Raw genomic sequence first — 20,179 nt, 5'->3', positions numbered from 1 at the left:
ATCTTGTTTTTGGACTGAAAAACTAGATTGTATTATTCCCTAAGATGCTGCATTGTACTTGTCAATAAAGAAACTGAAATGTATGTATGTGCAAACAATGAGAAGTCAAAATTAAATAGTATTGTAACCAACAATGCAAATAATGAATAAAGTTATTTGATTTGGTGTTTATAATATACCAATGTCATTTATTGTTACAAATTGTAATGGATTTTTGTTACAAAATGGAATTTTCCATTACTAGTGTGGGGTGTAATGGAATGCAGCCATTCAAAGTTAACCCAAGAATGGCCTTGTAATGCGCAATGTGACTAAGTCTCCACAGATCACTACCAAACTCGATTAAAAAAAACAAAAAAAACGTTGACATTCATGTCTAAACTATTGTAACTGTCATTGCCAAGTTTGAACCAAATCTAAGCACATCTGAGAAAAGAGTCCAGATATACATGCACAGGGCATCAAACATGTGAAACATCATACAAACATGTCTAAGCATATTCCAAGTGCTTTTTTTTTAAATAGCTGTTTGAATCAAAATATATAAAAACTGGACACGCATGTTTGAATCAAATCAGCCTAAAAAAGTTGATTTACCGGTAATCACTATACAACCCTGGAGTATTGTGTCCACTGCCATATTACAATTTAACACAAGAAGCAAATTCAAAAACTTCTATGATTCATGTATGGCGTAATAAAAGAATACAAAGTTATCCGTGAAATTGAACATGACAAAAAGTATTTTGAGGGTATTTCCATACCTAAGGCAATATTATAGGCCATATTCCCTTCGACATTGAACTAAAAAAATTAAAATTATGTTTGAAGTGCACGCAATATGCAAGATTTCACACTGATGGAAATCACCAATTTACACAATACAAAGATAAAATGCACACAGTTTTATTGTCTCAAAAAATCATATATACTGCCATGTTACTGGCAGAGATAAAGTTGTGTAAATAGACTCAACCAAAAATGGAACGTTTTGAGCTTAATAGACAGCAAGTTTGTATTCCAAATTACGATACTCAAGAATGATTATTGATATCACTAACTAGTGAAAAACAGTGGTTACAAAAATTGATTACGTTAACATGTAAACTAATTTCGTGAGTCAATGAACTTGTGAAACTCGGTCATCACGAAAGCCATAAAATCAACAAACTCCTCACAGCCAAAATTAAGTTGTTTACAGTACAACTGGTAGTAGGAATCCTGCTATACAGTCAATGACAGACACAAACAATGATTTACAAAAGATGCAACAAGGAATCTGAGAATGTGGAATATTTTGTCAGGTTAATTCCCCCATTCCAGGGCTTTGACAAACTCTTCTTCTGTGAAAGACAGCATTTTGGCAGCTTCTATGTGCATCTGAAATCAATAAATCAGTCAATATTATTTTTGAAAATGACGAGAAGCAGAGACTTCAAACTGATAATGTATCCTTTCAAGTCAGAAAAAGGAATACATTAGATGCTCTGATACCGTTTGGATGCATAGTGAACAATGGCTGGACCACTCCCAAGATGCACTGGTGCACACTTTAACACTATTGGTGTTTGTGTGAAAACCAGGGTATGAAGTTTGATATATGCCACTATTTTGAATAAGACACTGGTAAAGAGTTTTCTACATCAATGCAATACTATAAATTCCAAGATTGTAGTGAATGTTTTGAGAGGCACTCTTGGTATCAAATCTTGGGGGAAATTAGGAATCCATTTTGTTCAAATTTTATTTCATAAAAAATGCATTCTACCTACACCAGTACACATAATATATGTATTTTTCATCATCACACCAAATTTTGAAGTAATAATTTTACCATAGAAACCAGTGTGAAAATGCCAGTTTTGATCATTTCTCATGACAATTTGAAGCCTTTCTATTTGAAAAATTGTTTGTGACCCATATTTTTTGTTTTCATTTTCGGTATCCTGATGGTGTGAACCCATACTAAAACAAGCAGCCTATCGGCTGAGATAGCTCCGCTGTCAGCAATGCACATTTCAATTCAAGAACTGAAGACATCATTAGAAAATGAACAATATGTATAGTATCAAAGCAATCGGACTTACAGTTTTTAACAAGAAGTCGAAAATATCACTTTCTACCAAAAATGACAAAAATATTCACCAAAATTAGAGAATTGGAGATATCATCACGAAATGAACAAATCTGAGAAAGGTCTACATGTAGTATCTATATATGTAATATCAAAGCAATTGAACTTTTGGTTTTTAAGAAGAAGTCGAAAATATCACTTTTTACCAAAAATTACAAAAATATTCACCAAAATTAGAGAATTGAAGATATCATCACAAAATGAACAAATCTGAGAGAGGTCCACATGTAGTACCTATATATGTAATATCAAAGCAATCGGACTTGCGGATTTTAACAAGAAGTCAAAAATATCACTTTTTACCAAAAATGACAAAAATATTCACCAAAATTAGAAAATTCAAGATATCATCACGAAATGAACAAATCTGAGAGAGGTCCACATGTAGTACCTATATATGTAGTATCAAAGCAATTGGACTTGCGGTTTTTAACAAGAAGTCAAAAATATCACTTTTTACCAAAAATGACAAAAATATTCACCAAAATTAGAGAATTAAGGATATCATTACATCAAAGAAAGCTTAGAAAGAACTCCCGTGTGCTGAGAGTATTGAAGACACATTAAAAATTACTTGTACTTGAGATATTGATGGAATAGCTGAAAACTAATTATGTAAATCAGGTAACTGATATGAACAGATTTAAGTGTAAAACTAATAAGGTCTGCACAATGTACCTAGTTTCATTGAAATGTGATTAGAACCCAAAAAATATTAATTATTATGCTAATTAGAGAGTTAATATGAACAGATTTTAACCCAAAATTAATCAGGCTGTCTATTGTCCTAGAGCATTTATGTACCAAGTTTTATTCAAATGTGATGATCAATACTTGAGATATCAGTATTAATTAATTATGTTAATTAAGTGATTAAGAAGCATACATTATTTACCAAAAACTAATTTGGTGTATAGTCCTAGGTTCATTGAAATGTGATGGGTACTCCTTAAAAGTTTCATTGAAATTCAATGAGTGGTTTGTAGACATCAGTGCAACAACAGCAAAAAAATAACTAATTATGCAAATTAGGTAATTAATAGGCACAATTATTTATTCCAAAATTAATCAGGTCTCTGCATAGTCCTAGAAAATGTCGCAAGTCTCATTGAAATGTGATGATTAGTACTTGAGACATCAGGTGAAAAGCTGAAAATTAACTAATTATGCTAATAAGGTGATTAATATGCACAAATATTTACCCAAAAACTAATTAGGTCTCTGCACAGTCCTCAAGTAACTATGTACCAAGTTTCATTGAAATGTGATCATTACTACTCAAAATATCAAAAGCTGAAAATTAATTAATTATGCAAATTAGGTAATTAATATGTACTGATATTACCCTAAACACTACCAGGTCTGTGCAGTGTCATATGACATCTATGTACCAAGTTTTATTGAAATGTTATGATTAGTACTTGAGATATCAGTGGAAAAGCCGAAAATTGATTAATCATTATGTAAATTAGGTAATTAATAATATTAACAGATTTTTACCCAAAACTAATCAAATCTGCGCATTAGTTCAGAGCATCCATGTGCCAAGTTTCATTGAAATCCAATGAGTGGTTCTTCAAATATCAGTGGAACAGTCATGGAACAGCTTGAAATCAGTTAATTATCATTCAAATTAGATAATTAATATTCATAGATTTTTACCCAAAACTAATCAAATCTGCGCACTAGTTCAGAGCATCCATGTGCCAAGTTTCATCAAAATCCAATGAGTGGTTCTTCAGATATCAGTGGAACAGTCTTGGATGAGCTAAAAGTCAGCTAATTATCATGCAAATTAGGTAATTAATATTCATAGATTTTTACCAAAACCTAATCAACTCTGCGCATTATCCCAGAGCATCTATGTACCAAGTTTCCCAAAAATTTGATTAGTGGTTCTTGAGATAACGGTGGAACAAAAAAAGTGACATACATACATACAGACATACAGACAGGGTAACTGCAAAGACTCCCTTTTGTGCTACGCACACGGGAGTAAAAAATGAACAAATCTGAGAGAGGTCCACATGTAGTACCTATATATATCAAAGCAATTGCACTTGCGGTTTTTAACAAGAAGTCGAAAATAGCACTTTTTACCAAAAATGACAAAAATATTCACCAAAATTAGAGAATTGAAGATATAAAGATGAAATGAACAAACCTCAGAGAGGTCTACCCAAGGTACATATACACCAAGTATCAAAGCATTCAGGCTTGTAGTTTTCAAGAAGAAGTCGAAAAAGTAAAACATTGACACGGACGACGACGACGGACAATCACTCATATGATAAGCTCCGCTCGACAAAGACGACAGCGGAGCTAAAAAGTATGATCAACATGACAATACACCAAAAATGGTTACAATACACCAAAAATGGTTACAATACACCAAAAATGGTTACAATACACCAAAAATGGTCACAATACACCAAAAATGATTACAATACACCAAAAATGGTTACAATACACCAAAAATGGTTACAATACACCAAAAATGATTACAATACACCAAAAATGGTTACAATACACCAAAAATGGTTACAATACACCAAAAATGGTTACAATACACCAAAAATGGTTACAATACACCAAAAATGGTTACAATACACCAAAAATGGACCACTACCAGATGTGAATACCAACCTTCTGTCGTTTGAGTATGTCAATAAGTTTTAATTGTTTCTTGAAACCAGCCATCAATTCGGCTTTTTGCTTCTCTAGCCTTTTATTTTCTAACTGAAGTTGTTCAATTCTTCGTTTATCTTGATCCATGGTATCCTATCAAAACACACAATGTATTTTGTCATTTTTTTTGTTTTTTATAAGAGAAAATTTTGTAGCAGTGAGCATGGGATTAACACAGATACTCACAGAGACTAATGACTATCTATCTATCTATCTATCTATCTATCTATCTATCTATCTATCTATCTCATTCCTACATAATTTCACGAAAATCACAAAAATGGTGATTCTTGGAGGCCTAATAGATTTGCAGTAACTGCATAAGCCAGTTGAATGACATAGTTGGATCAAGAATAGGGTACTGATACTCCCAAAGACATCAATGTCGTTAATGACCCCAAAACCAGGATTGGGCATGATGTGGTAAGCTGCGTTGTTTGTGCATTGACACATCAGTGTAGCCTAAAAGAGCAAGGTCAAAATATGACTTTTCCTCCCAAGTAAAACTGAGCAGGAGATTATAGTTGGAGAGATCAATGCCAAGTTGGCAATATGCTCTGCTGAGGTTGCATTTCTAGGGAAGGCAGCCAAGGCTGAGTGTAAGAATACAGTCAATCTTGGAGTTGACAGTGAGATAATTAGGTCAAACAATTCAGTGGATAAGGATACTGTTGTTGTCTGGAAAGCCTAAACCCATCAAAACACAAAGCGATAAAATCTTTCTTGTCAATTATCATCAATTGCGAAGTGACAAGTTGATCAATTTCATCACTGGAGGTCACAATTTACTTGAAAGAAAAAACTATTCAAATATACAAGGTTGCTACTCACTTTGGAACCTTGTCTTGATTTGTGAAGTTGTGATTTTAATTTCTCAATCTCTTCCAATGCACGGTTCAATCTTACTTCTGTTGCTCCTTGTGTAGCCGTGGCTTGTTTCTGTCCTCTCTTCAATGCATCTAATTCCTGTAAACAAAGATGAATGGTGTGGTTCAGACTTACCCTACTCAAATCGACTAAGTATCCAGTGTACTCATCTTCAAAATACCAAGCACCCTCTAACAAAATGAAAATTTTGCTCAGGTCTGGAGGCTTATTTTATGTCGAGTAACAAGTGTGTTCTCATTGATTTACAAGCACACCACCAAGTTTACACCAATATAGCTTGTTATATTGACCAAGCCAAGATTTATGGACATGAGCAGCAAAATCTGTTAATAAACATGGTAGATTAGATGTACAGCATGCATTCGGAATGTAGTAGTAGATAAGCATGCATTCGGAATGTAGTAGTAGATAAGCATGCATTCTGAATGTAGTAGTAGATAAGCATGCATTCTGAATGTAATAGTAGATAAGCATGTATTCTGAATGTAGTAGTAGATAAGCATGCATTCTGAATGTAGCAGTAGATAAGCATGTATTATGAATGTAGCAGTAGATAAACATGCATTCTGAATGTAGTAGTAGATAAGCATGCATTCTGAATGTAGTAGTAGATAAGCATACATTCTGAATGTAATAGTAGATAAGCATGTATTCTGAATGTAGTAGTAGATAAGCATGCATTCTGAATGTAGCAGTAGATAAGCATGTATTATGAATGTAGCAGTAGATAAACATGCATTCTGAATGTAGGAGTAGATAAGCATGCATTCTGAATGTAGTAGTAGATAAGCATTCATTCTGAATGTAGCAGTAGATAAACATGCATTCTGGATGTAGCAGTAGATAAGCATGCATTCTGAATGTAGCAGTAGATAAGCATACATTCTGGATGTAGCAGTAGATAAGCATGCATTCTGAATGTAGCAGTAGATAAGCATGCATTCTGGATGTAGCAGTAGATAAGCATGCATTCTGAATGTAGCAGTAGATAAGCATGCATTCTGAAAGTAGCAGTAGATAAGCATGCATTCTGAATGTAGTAGTAGATAAGCATGCATTCTGAATGTAGTACTAGATAAGCATGCATTCTGAATGTAGCAGTAGATAAGCATTCAGAAATTCTTCAGCAGCTGTGAATCTTGTTTAAGGGAATCAAGAGGTGCTAGAAATTGAATAATGTAACATGTACATTGTGGCTACTGTAAAGAGAGTACCTAAACCACACAAATAATTTGCAAGTACGTATAATCGAGTTGGTCTATCATTATTAAAATAAATGAAAAGTCAGCACTGCACAGCACTTATAAGTTGCTGATGTTGATTGCTAAACATCATTTTTACACAATTAAAGAAGAATGCTATATAACATTATATCAGGGTATGACATACTTTTCTGAGAGCTATAACTTGATTTTCCAGTCCATCACCTTTGCTCTTAGCATCTTGAGATATTGTCTTATATTTCTCAATCTGTGTTTGTTGACTTTGATTTGTTTTCAGTAATCTTCTTTTTTCATCCTCTGCATCTTTTATCTTACCCAGTAATTGGTTATTTTCTTCATCCTGCATCGAAAAACAAAGAAAACATTACCGATTGGTAATCACATGTGCATCACATGTACACTGCATGTACATCACATGTACAATATATGTATATTACGTGTAGATCAAACCATGTCACGATTGGATGCTTTCTCTCTTAAATCAAAGCATTAGAGAAAACTGAAATGAGATGAGCACTACTTACACGTTTACTGTATTCATGTGATATTCTGTCCAATTCTTCCTGCATAACTCGCACTTTGGCTTTCAAGAACCTTATTGTAGCCTCTGTAAAAATAAGTTTACCTCATGAGTGCTAAAGACAAAATATTGTCACTGTTCACAAATTGAAACCCACATAATTTTTCATAGTTTCCACCAAATTTTGATCAAGACTTGTAGCAAATGGAAAAGTCTGTCGATTTTATCAAAAATTATCAAAAATCTTACAGAAAAATACATAAAATTGAAAAAAGTTTGCATCAGTAGGGAAAATGATGGTGCTGAAAAGCTTAAAGCGCGGTGGTCGTCGCGCAGCGCGTGTTCGAATTTCATGTAAATAAACAATGTATTTTACACACATTGTGTATGTCGCTATGAGTCCCATATCGAACAGGATGCACCACGACGACTGTCGCCCTTTAACAATTAAAATCACAAGTATCCCATTTACAATAGACTGATTGCAGATCTTGAAATTCATGGAAGGCGAATACCTTGATACCCCACCAGCTTAAATGCCTCGATATCCCTCATTCGTTCCATCATCACCAGTTTAAGGCATTTTTTTAGCAATTTTGGTCTTGAAATTGGGTGCCCTCAAAGGTAGACCATGATATACACAGCCACCAGATTGACATGATGAACAGTTATTTGGAGGACTATTATTTAAATTAGTGACTCAAAAACAAAAAATGGTGGATTTGATTATGTTCTCAGACATGACACAAATAACAGAGATTGATCTTTTCACCATCAGACTTTCTCGCCCAAATTTTTCTGCACTTTTTAGCTCCGCTGTCGACTTTGTCGAGCGGAGCTTATCATATGAGTGATTGTCCGTCGTCGTCATCCGTCGTCGTCCGTGTCAATGTTTTACTTTTTCGACTTCTTCTTGAAAACTACAAGCCTGAATGCTTTGATACTTGGTGTATATGTACCTTGGGTAGACCTCTCTTAGGTTTGTTCATTTCATGTTGATATCTTCAATTCTCTAATTTTGGTGAATATTTTTGTCATTTTTGGTAAAAAGTGATATTTTCGACTTCTTGTTAAAAACCGCAAGTGCAATTGCTTTGATATTACATATATAGGTACTACATGTGGACCTCTCTCAGATTTGTTCATTTTGTAATGATATCTTGAATTCTCTAATTTTGGTGAATATTTTTGTCATTTTTGGTAAAAAGTGATATTTTCGACTTCTTGTTAAAAACCGCAAGTGCAATTGCTTTGATATTACATATATAGGTACTACATGTGGACCTCTCTCAGAATTGTTCATTTTGTAATGATATCTTGAATTCTCTAATTTTGGTGAATATTTTTGTCATTTTTGGTAAAAAGTGATATTTTCGACTTCTTGTTAAAAACCGCAAGTGCAATTGCTTTGATATTACATACATAGGTACTACATGTGGACCTCTCTCAGAATTGTTCATTTTGTAATGATATCTTTAATTCTCTAATTTTGGTGAATATTTTTATCATTTTTGGTAAAAAGTGATATTTTCGACTTCTTGTTAAAAACCGCAAGTCCAATTGCTTTGATACTACATATATAGGTACTACATGTAGACCTCTCTCAGATTTGTTCATTTTGTGATGATATCTTCAATTCTCTAATTTTGGTGAATATTTTTGTAATTTTTGGTAAAAAGTGATATTTTCGACTTCTTGTTAAAAACCACAAGTCCGATTGCTTTGATATTACATATATAGGTACTACATGTAGACCTTTCTCAGATTTGTTCATTTCGTGATGATATCTTGGATTCTATAATTTTGGTGAATATTTTTGTCATATTTGGTAAAAAGTGATATTTTCGACTTCTTGTTAAAAACCAAAAGTTCAATTGCTTTGATATTACATATATAGATACTACATGTAGACCTCTCTCAGATTTGTTCATTTTGTGATGATGTCTTCAATTCTCTAATTTTCGTGAATATTTTTGTAATTTTTGGTAAAAAGTGATATTTTCGACTTCTTGTTAAAAACCAATAGTTCAATTGCTTTGATATTACATATTTAGATACTACATGTAGACCTTTCTCAGATTTGTTCATTTCGTGATGATATCTTGGATTCTATAATTTTGGTGAATATTTTTGTCATATTTGGTAAAAAGTGATATTTTCGACTTCTTGTTAAAAACCAAAAGTTCAATTGCTTTGATATTACATATATAGATACTACATGTAGACCTTTCTCAGATTTGTTCATTTCGTGATGATATCTTCAATTCTCTAATTTTGGTGAATATTTTAGTCATTTTTGGTAGAAAGTGATATTTTCGACTTCTTGTTAAAAACTGTAAGTCCGATTGCTTTGATACTATACATATTGTTCATTTTCTGATGATGTCTTCAGTTCTTTAATTGAAATGTGCATTTCTAACAGCGGAGCTATCTCAGCCGATAGGCTGCTTGTTTCTTATATTCTTCAATATTTCTGGAAATGAAGTCACACCTATTCTTTTTTAACAATTGAGAACAAAAAATTTATTGTTTCTCATAAGTGTAATTGCTCTAATAGAAGCCGCATCCCCTCTGTTGCATTGTACCATATTAATACAAGTCGCAGCCTCTAATACAGATTTGACAGTAATAGAGCATATTACGGTACTGAAAATTGAGATTTTGTATTTAATTAAACAGAGACAAAGCCAGGGTTATTCACTCAGGATATTTGCAATGAGAAAACCAAAACTAAACCAATCAAATTTTAATCAATATTCCAGTTTTACAAATTTGCCAGTAACTTGTTTTTGAAGATAACTTTCACATAGTTTACTAACCTGATCCCATTTCTTGTGCTGCCTGTGGCAGTATATCATCCTCCATATCGTCATCGTAGTTCACATTGTGGTCCTCGAGTCGACTCTCTATCTGACTTACAGTGTTGGACAGCGTGGCAACATTATCACCAATATTATTAGATTTCGTTTTGGGTCTGAAAAAAGTAATAATTTATGCTATTCTATTAAAATCAAGCGCTCTAGCGGCTATTATGCAGAGATCAAAGGATTAGAGATATTATTGACAAAAATAATTTTGTGTGGTTTTGCAGTTCTTTATCACTGTTACATCAAGGTTAAACAAATTTGATAGAGTGAAATGTTATACCAATACAGTTGGTTCTATCTGATGTCCTACTATTAGTCTAGTGTCTTGTTCTGAATTCCTCCTCACAGTGCTATTAAAAAATACATCATATGTAAGCATCACAAAGAACCTTTTTTTTAATGAGATATTCAAGCAAATATTCAGTAATCCTTTGCATTCAGGGAAGTTTGCATAAGTTGTAGATAGAACCATAAAAGATATGTTGACAAAATAGAGAATTTTATGAAGAAGTTTTACATTTGCACTTATCCCAATGGCTTGTACAAACTGAGGTAACAAAAATAATAATTTGTTTTTATATAAGTGCCGTTCACGTTACCAATCTCGACACATGCTGACTCGATCTCGACTATGTGTATGAGAGCGGTCATGACTGAGTTGGCATGACGATTGCAGCTTGATATAGTCGGATGCTGCAGTAATGAATAAAATGAATGCAGAACATTGTCGGCGACACATATTTATGTTCCACTGCAATCGGCTGTAACGCTACGTCAACATGAAAAATAACTGTTCTTCGAATCATTTGTTGCTATTCATGTGCAAGGTTACTCATAATAAATACCATAACAGCAAATTGATAAGATTTCAACAAAGTAAGTAATATTGTTATCATATATGTATTGTGTGTTATGTTTGAGTCCAACAACAATTGACGAATGAGGGCGTGATTTCGGCATTAGCTGGGTGGGTGCCGAAGTGGGTGCCGACTGACATGAACACAACTGCTTTAATCCTCTTTGAACACGAATTAATAAAAATGTCGGCACATCCCACAACATGAACGTATCTAAAGACAACAGTGTTGTTTGAAACAATAGGCTGTCGCACTTGATTACATTTTGCACGCACACACGCACACAGTAACTGGTTGGCCAGAATCAGTCATTTGTACAAGAAGATAAAACGACAGTATGCGCTGCTGCTGTTGTGTACATATACATGTTACTGTTAACCTTTTTACCACCAGACTTTCTTGAGGGAGGGAACTGGTGGTGAAAAGGTTAATAAAACAACTTATGGAAAATGTTGTCACAGCAACTCATAAGCTAGTTTTTATTAGTTATACGACATTTGAGTGCTTGTAAGCGAAAATGGAAACAAATGATGTCACAGTACGACAGTCACAAGTATCGTAGTACACACATGGCCACACCGTGCTCGAGTCCAATGACTAAACATTCAGATATTGAAAATGCATTAATTATTCACTGGGTTTTAATTTTGCTATATAAGTATAATGCGCTAAATTAAATCCACATGAACAAGTAAAATAACAATAGAACTCATTGTGTCCACTTAAAACCCAGTGAAAATAAATGGTTTTACAGAATAGTATTAGTTCGTCTAATCGTAATAGTTTCATGATGTATAGTTTGCTTTTCATCAAAATTGAAATATATTGGTCAGATGATGGTAAAACAGATTACATGTAAATAGAGTGATCACAAGACAAGCTCTCTAAATGAATCATTCATAAAATATTAATTAATATTTATTAATTAAGTTTAATTTACTTTGATTTTTTGGTTCTTGACTGTGGTCTTGAAGGAGGTTTACTTCTGGATGATGATGCACGTGTCCCACTTTGCTGGGATAATAACCTTTCCTGTGAATGGAATATACACAATGTACTTATTCATAGATTGACAAAACCTACTGTATTGTATTGTATAAAAGTATTATTTTTTTTTTACACATATCACTCAAAACATAACATCACAAGTTGTGGAGATAAAATTGAACCATAATACTTAATAATACTGTTCTTTGACCTGGTAGGTCAAATCGATAATTAACCAATGAAAATGATGGATGATGCCAACGTGTTTAAATTACCGTAGCTCATTTTAATATGTTAATGTTATTGAATGCAGCACGGAAGAGATTTGCCGATATTGTAGTATGATCTTTTGGCTTGGATTTTGATGGGAAAGCGACATAATTTGTTTTTAAACAAGCAGCCTATCGGCTGAGATAGCTCCGCTGTTAGCAATGCACATTTCAATTAAAGAACTGAAGACATCATTAGAAAATGAACAATATGAATAGTATCAAAGCAATCGGACTTACAGTTTTTAACAAGAAGTCGAAAATATCAAAAATTACAAAAATATTCACCAAAATAAATTAATTAGAGAATTGAAGATATCATCACAAAACGAACAAATCTGAGAGAGGTCCACATGTAGTACCTATATATGTAATATCAAAGCAATCGGACTTACAGTTTTCAACAAGAAGTCAAAAATATCACTTTTTACCAAAAATGACAAAAATATTCACCAAAATTAGAGAATTGAAGATATCATCACAAAATGAACAAATCTGAGAGAGGTCCACATGTAGTACCTATATATGTAATATCAAAGCAATCGGACTTGCGGTTTTTAACAAGAAGTCAAAAATATCACTTTTTACCAAAAATGACAAAAATATTCACCAAAATTAGAGAATTAAAGATATCATTACAAAATGAACAAATCTGAGAGAGGTCCACATGTAGTACCTATATATGTAATATCAAAGCAATTGCACTTGCGGTTTTTAACAAGAAGTCGAAAATATCAGTTTTTACCAAAAATGACAAAAATATTCACCAAAATTAGAGAATTGAAGATATCATCACGAAATGAACAAATCTGAGAGAGGTCCACATGTAGTACCTATATATGTAGTATCAAAGCAATTGGACTTGCGGTTTTTAACAAGAAGTCGAAAATATCAGTTTTTACCAAAAATGACAAAAATAATCACCAAAATTAAAGAATTAAAGATATCATTACAAAATGAACAAATCTGAGAGAGGTCCACATGTAGTACCTATATATGTAATATCAAAGCAATTGCACTTGCGGTTTTTAACAAGAAGTCGAAAATATCAGTTTTTACCAAAAATGACAAAAATATTCACCAAAATTAGAGAATTGAAGATATCATCACGAAATGAACAAATCTGAGAGAGGTCCACATGTAGTACCTATATATGTAGTATCAAAGCAATTGGACTTGCGGTTTTTAACAAGAAGTCGAAAATATCAGTTTTTACCAAAAATGACAAAAATAATCACCAAAATTAAAGAATTAAAGATATCATTACAAAATGAACAAATCTGAGAGAGGTCCACATGTAGTACCTATATATGTAATATCAAAGCAATTGCACTTGCGGTTTTTAACAAGAAGTCGAAAATATCAGTTTTTACCAAAAATGACAAAAATATTCACCAAAATTAGAGAATTGAAGATATCATCACGAAATGAACAAATCTGAGAGAGGTCCACATGTAGTACCTATATATGTAGTATCAAAGCAATTGGACTTGCGGTTTTTAACAAGAAGTCGAAAATATCAGTTTTTACCAAAAATGACAAAAATAATCACCAAAATTAAAGAATTAAAGATATCATTACAAAATTAACAAATCTGAGAGAGGTCCACATGTAGTACCTATAGATGTAATATCAAAGCAATTGCACTTGCGGTTTTTAACAAGAAGTCGAAAATATCAGTTTTTACCAAAAATGACAAAAATATTCACCAAAATTAGAGAATTAAAGATATCAACATGAAATGAACAAACCTAAGAGAGGTCTACCCAAGGTACATATACACCAAGTATCAAAGCATTTAGGCTTGTAGTTTTCAAGAAGAAGTCGAAAAAGTAAAACATTGACACGGACGACGACGACGAAGGACAATCACTCATATGATAAGCTCCGCTCGACAAAGTCGACAGCGGAGCTAATAAAAAAATTAGTTGTTTTCATAAGATAAACTGAGCATTTGAAGAATAATTTAACATTGTTTACAGCTTTAACAGCTCATTGTCGAAACAAAGCTAACCCATTCACGCTAGTCGCAATAAACATCTATACTCTTGAATAGGCGTCAATGACTATGGTGAAACTTTTAGGCATCAGAAAAGATTAAAATAACACTTTAAAAAACTGCGGAAAAATCGTCCTGGGCGATTTCTTGGTCTCATTTTATTTATTTTTAAACCCAAACTGCTGCAGAATCCGGTAATAGGATAAAACTCACAGGACATGTGCCAAACAGTAAATATTTCACTATTTCACCACCAGTTCCCTCTTTTCATCACAAATTCACAAAATAGTCCCGTTTATAGCCGCACTTTCCTTCATAAGATCGGGACAAAAATAGCCAAATATTGTTTGTTGGCTCCAAAATTAGGGTTCATTTCCAGAAATGTTGAAGAATATAAAAAAAAAAGTACAGACAAATTTGGGCGAGAAAGTCTGGTGGAGAAAATGTTAAGATGGGAATAACAAGAATCTATCATGAAACTACAGAATCTTGTTTCAATTCAAGTGACAGATAGTCATTTTCTTTATCTCACCTGTTCTAAATTATCTGTTATTGAATGTGGTTCTGTGTCAAATATGGGAGAATTGTTGATGTCATATTCATATTCATCTGAATCCAGGATTCCTCTGCTTGCTTTACTCAACATACTTTCTTGTCCTCGCTACAGAAACAAACAAACAAACAAACCAACCAAGAATTAAAATTTAGTGACATCAAATATAGATATATCAGTAAGAAAAAAATCAAATAATTTACCATGACATCTTCAGCTTGTTGGATTAGACCAGCTGTTTTCGCTTCAAGTTCAGCATTTAAACGTCTGAAACAAGAACATTACCAGACTCAATATTCATTGCATACCGAGTATGAGTGATGTCAAAATTAAACACATTGCACTGACATCATTGTATACTATACTTGCTCTATTAGAAGCCTCCTTTAAGTGAATAAAGTGGCTTTGGCCTGTGGAACCCTGGGGTACTGTTTGACTGTATTTTGGGAAAGAGTTCCTGAAGATCACATCACCCCTAACCTGACCCCTAACAATAACACTCCAGCCCCCCAATGTAATTCAATATGCCCCTCCAGATAATTATAAGTGACCCAAAGAGGGGTATATACAATTGGGGAGGGGTGGGGAGGTGTACTGGAGGGGTGGGGTTAGGATTAGAGTTATGGGTGAAGGGGCCCTAAGGAACCCTCACCGTATTTTGTTGTTAAAGATGTAGTGTTGGCAAAATTTGGATTGAAATATGTTACCGTAATAACTCAATTACCGGTAATTCGCGGCCTCTATTAATTCACGCACCCATTTTATTTTCAAACGCTAGTTTTTAAATGTATCCTTTCAATTAGCGGCGTTCAAAAACATGTTTAAAATTGTATCCTAGTTTTTATGTTATCAGTACTTGGTGTAGCCGCAATCGCAGACAATCTCCGTCATCACAGCCTTTCAGTTAGCAAGCAGTTCAGGTTCGTTCAAGATTTGACCTGAAAAAAATCATTCCCCCACGACACTACAGATGTTGGGCAAGATTATTACTTAGTCGATAAATATCCATCGGTCAGTACATCGATTACGAATTTCCGTGATGGAAAGCTTAGTACAAGGCTTTTCATCGCTGGTCCACAGGGTTGCATCGACCATGTGTTCGCCACTTTGGAAAGTGATTTTATTTTATGACGTCATTTAAGTGAACTGCCCTATGGTGCGTAAATTAACGTTTTTGATTGGTCAGGCGATTGACCTTGTGTCACATTTTCATCATAGATGAAAGTGTTTGAAAAAAAAAAAAAAAAAACAATCATGTAAACAATGAACACATGGCTACAAAAATGCAATCAACGGGGCAGAAGACCACCTTATCCGAAGCAACACTGAAATAGCAGGAATCATTGCCAATCTGCTTTTAGACAACGACAACGAAGATGGTGATTCGTTTGACAGTTCACTGCTGACGACCTGCCGAACAATTAATAATTTGTGTCTGTCGGTACTGCCTAGAAAAATTAAAAAAAGGCAGTGCAGCCAGACGGCCACGAGTTCATTGTTTGTTTGTGTACAGAGTGACCTTTGCCATTTCACTCTTCCATTTCAAGTGTAACATGGTGCGTGGTCCTTGACGCAGTTCGTGGTCTCTGCCAGACTATACGCCACGAATGTCGCTAGCCACGAGTCTCAGAGGCACTAAAACAACGTCCTGTAATCGTGTTCATTGAAAAACAAAACAAATCACTAATAAATTTATAAAAACAGCTCTTTTTTTAATCGATCTAAAAGTACTCTTTTAATCGCGCACCAAAAACCAATAAATTCCATTTTCATGCTATTAATTCGCGCACTTAATAAAAATACCGTAATTATTTTTACTACCGCGAATTAATCAAGTTTTTACGGTAAGTATTATGTGTACCGGTACTACAGTAATAATTACAATTGGACTCACAAGATATCTGTCTTGTCAATAGCCGAGAAGTTCGGCAGCTTAGTTTATGATTGAGTTTTCAGCATCTTAAGGTTTCATCAAGTTACTGAATTGCTCGTTTTATTCTCTGTTTGAGATAACTGGACTATTTTACAAAATCTATTTTCGATGTGAAGCATTTTCCATTAAGATCAGTCTGAGATGCACACAAAACTTTTTAATTGTTTCTGAAAGAGCAACTAGTTCCCTTCCTTTTTGGTATTTATAGAATGACTATTTTACTCATGTACTTCCTGGGTTAAATGTGTTCATAGTACACTCCTGAAGTAGAATTTGCACATTATAATAAAGACAAATAATAACTTAGTCATTAAACAGTGTAATGCATCAAGTTTTGGTCAGTAAAAATCACAAATGACGTAACTTTCAGATCTAATTTTAGTCAGGTTACTCAAAATTGAAACTTAGTTTTGACAACAATACCACTTTAAACATGTGACCAGTACAACAACCACTACTAATACGATATATTGTAAATTGTTTTAGACAAATTTTCAAGAGACAAATTTACATGAATACATGCATCTTGAGTGAAAATCACAGAATTTTGTAGCAGTGAAAATGTCACTGGATGTCTAAAAGAAACAAAGTTACAGCATCTTTCATGAAATGTTGTCCTCATCGACTCCACTGTATCATCCAATTGTGATCATTCCTTGCCACAACATTTAGCTACGGTAACATACTTGTACTCCTCTTCCCTGCTCAGAAGATCTTGTGATGTTCCTGATTGTCTACTTTGTGTTGCTGATCTCCTTGCCTTAGGGAAAAAAAACAATGGAATTCTGCATCAAATTATACTTCAAAGAATAATTATGAACAATGCTTTCACTTCTGTCATCTGATTGGCTGGAGATTCAACTAAGACCAGAAAAAAAATTTAAAAAAATTCTGGGCATCCATCATACGTCAGTTCTCACTTTCGGAGGTATGCGTTTTGATTTCTTGGATCAGTGGGAAATTATTACAAAAATTACATAGCCTTATATACCTTTGCTACGATCAAATTATTTTTTTACCTTCATGATGTAACAGTGGTCTGGGTTTTGTTTTGCCAGTAGCTTTGTCACCTCCATAAAGTGAAAAAACTCCATTGGTAACAAGGGAAAGCATGACGATACTTGTTTTTAAGACGTGTATCATCGGTTGTTTTGAAAGTACATGGTCAGCACGTCATGGTTTGGCACGTCAAACGAAATATAATTTAATGTAAAAGTTGCGATGATCCTAGAATGAATTTGAAATTGCCCCCCCCCCCTTCCTATTTTCTCCCTCAAATAAAAAAGTTAGTCGTAAAATCTCCGGAAGGCCGTCGCAGAAAATAATAAGATTGAGCAGCATGGTAAGCAATTATAAATCTTTTGTGTAAGTTAATATCGCTGGATACTTTTTCACTGAAGTAAAACAGTCCCAGAATATTTTGATAACATAACCATGTTGTCTTGTTTCAAAGAAGATGAAAATAAATAATGTTTACCTGGGACGATGGGCGACTCGATTTTTCCGCCATCTTGCTATTTGACTCCCTAAGTATGTTATTTTGTGGGACCCTCTAACTGTATGTATTTTGCGTTCGCCGTTGGTGGCGTGCACATAGAACTTCTCCTTCTGAAACTGTTTACAGTGCGTCTTCACTGATCGCGCCCAATACAATGAGCTTTGGTGAAATTTTGAAGGTAGAATGCATATTTTGGCGCTTAAATCTGTGTCATGGTTTACTGTCAATCTGTTTATTTTAGAAAAAAAGGTAAAATAATACGCATAAAATAACATTTAGCGGCAGTTTCAACCAGAATGAAAACTATTGTCAATTGTTCATACTTCCAGACACGATAAAGTACCTTTAAAGAGACTATAAATCGTTTTTCACCATATGTTACCGAGCAAAAGTTTGAAATATATGCTTGCCATATAAAACAATAGTAAAATGACCCAAAACAGAAAAAACATGCTATTTTCATTGTACTATATTGGCCGATTTCCTGAGTGCGTGCGTGTGTGCGTGTGCGTGTGTGCGTGTGTGCGTGTGTGCGTGTGCGTGTGTGCGTGTGTGCGTGTGTGCGTGTGTGCGCGTGTGCGCGTGTGTGCGTGTGCGTGTGCGTGTGCGTGTGCGTGTGCGTGTGCGTGTGCGTGTGTGTGTGTGTGTGTGTGTGTGTGTGTGTGTGTGCGTGTGCGTGTGTGTGTGCGTGTGCGTGTGCGCGTGTGTGTGTGTGTGTGTGTGTGTGTGCGCGCGTGCGTGCGTGCGTGCGTGCGTGCGTGCGTGCGTGCGTGCGTGCGTGTGTGTGTGTGTGTGTGTGTGTGTGTGTGTGTGTGTGTGTGTGTGTGTTGGCAATAACATGAATGAGTGGGATAAAAGATTCTTATATTTTTGCTTTTTAAAATATGATAAACAAATTCTGTGGGTTTTATTTTGTGAAAGGCGTCAAAATTAACTTTGGCCTTCAAAAGATTAATGAGCCATGGATGCAATCCCGACAAAAGTATTTAGACTAACCTGACATTCTCTTTCATTGTTTTTATTGTAATTTGTTCTTGAATACTAACATTCGATCCAATTTTCGTTGATTTATTAAATATTTAAGTATTAATTTAATACATAAAGATATACAGACAAGCCGGGATGTTGAAAGGTTCTATGTTAGGCCCAAGAGCCTGAGTTTTAATCCACGATTTGTACGATGAGATTTGGCAACAGTTTGTTGGTTGGTTGTTGCCATGGCAACGGTGGATACAGGATTTTTATTAAATGAAAATATTAATATAGCTAACCTATAATTTAATTATGTTCATACACAATTAATAGTCGCGCTTTAGGTTCCCTGGTTCTTGGGCTACATACGCGAACAGGGTCAAATCGACATAGATTCACTTCCGGTTAGTAGAAATAAGCTGTGTTATTTGCAACTTTTTTTCAGTTAATGTATGAATTCAAAAATTAAAACGTGTTGTCTAGTCTAAAATATTAGTATACTAATATAGATGGGGTGTACTCAGTCAATAAGACAACATACACGAGAGTGTTCTTCTGGGGAATTACAGGGTCTGAAAACTAGCAATCGGAAACATTCGTGTGAATTGCGCCCTCACTGTTCCGATGACAAAATCCTGTAGTTGTCGGCAGATGGCGCAATTAAATGCACTTTATAATACCTGTACGAGTATGTGTGATTTCTGTACGACTCATTTAATAAAACTTAAAAACACAGGAGATGTTCTTACCATAGTGGTCATGTAACAATTTGGTCTATACGTGGGTACGTG

The 20,179-nt window shown here is 34.3% G+C and overlaps 1 protein-coding gene across 1 annotated transcript; it reads right to left on the bottom strand.

The window, feature by feature from the left end:
* Positions 1-890: 890 nt before the first annotated feature.
* Positions 891-18,477, bottom strand: LOC102809492 (testis-expressed protein 9-like). The gene is made up of 11 exons (XM_085495229.1): positions 18,396-18,477; positions 17,605-17,678; positions 15,189-15,252; positions 14,965-15,093; positions 12,118-12,209; positions 10,273-10,427; positions 7,458-7,540; positions 7,100-7,273; positions 5,654-5,788; positions 4,781-4,915; positions 891-1,380 (listed from the first exon to the last, which is right to left on the bottom strand). Exons 1-11 carry the CDS (start codon positions 18,426-18,428, stop codon positions 1,306-1,308), a joined length of 1,149 nt encoding a protein of 382 aa, XP_085351355.1. The 5' UTR covers positions 18,429-18,477; the 3' UTR covers positions 891-1,305.
* Between the last annotated feature and the right edge of the window lie 1,702 nt (positions 18,478-20,179).

This window comes from Saccoglossus kowalevskii, chromosome 21 (genome assembly GCF_978046115.1).
Source record: "Saccoglossus kowalevskii chromosome 21, keSacKowa6.1, whole genome shotgun sequence".
Taxonomy (NCBI): domain Eukaryota; kingdom Metazoa; phylum Hemichordata; class Enteropneusta; family Harrimaniidae; genus Saccoglossus; species Saccoglossus kowalevskii.
This window is presented reverse-complemented; position numbering and strand designations above follow the sequence as displayed.

What these genes read in the sequence shown, in the direction of transcription:
- LOC102809492 (XM_085495229.1), bottom strand. Translation starts at nt 18,428, where the DNA reads ATGGCGGAAAAATCGAGTCGCCCATCGTCCCAG. An exon ending in AGCAGGGAAGAGGAGTACAA is followed by an intron (nt 15,253 to 17,604) that starts GTATGTTACCGT and finishes TTCTTGTTTCAG; the next exon opens with ACGTTTAAATGCTGAACTTG. An exon ending in TCAAGAACCAAAAAATCAAA is followed by an intron (nt 10,428 to 12,117) that starts GTAAATTAAACT and finishes TACTTTTTTCAG; the next exon opens with ACCCAAAACGAAATCTAATA.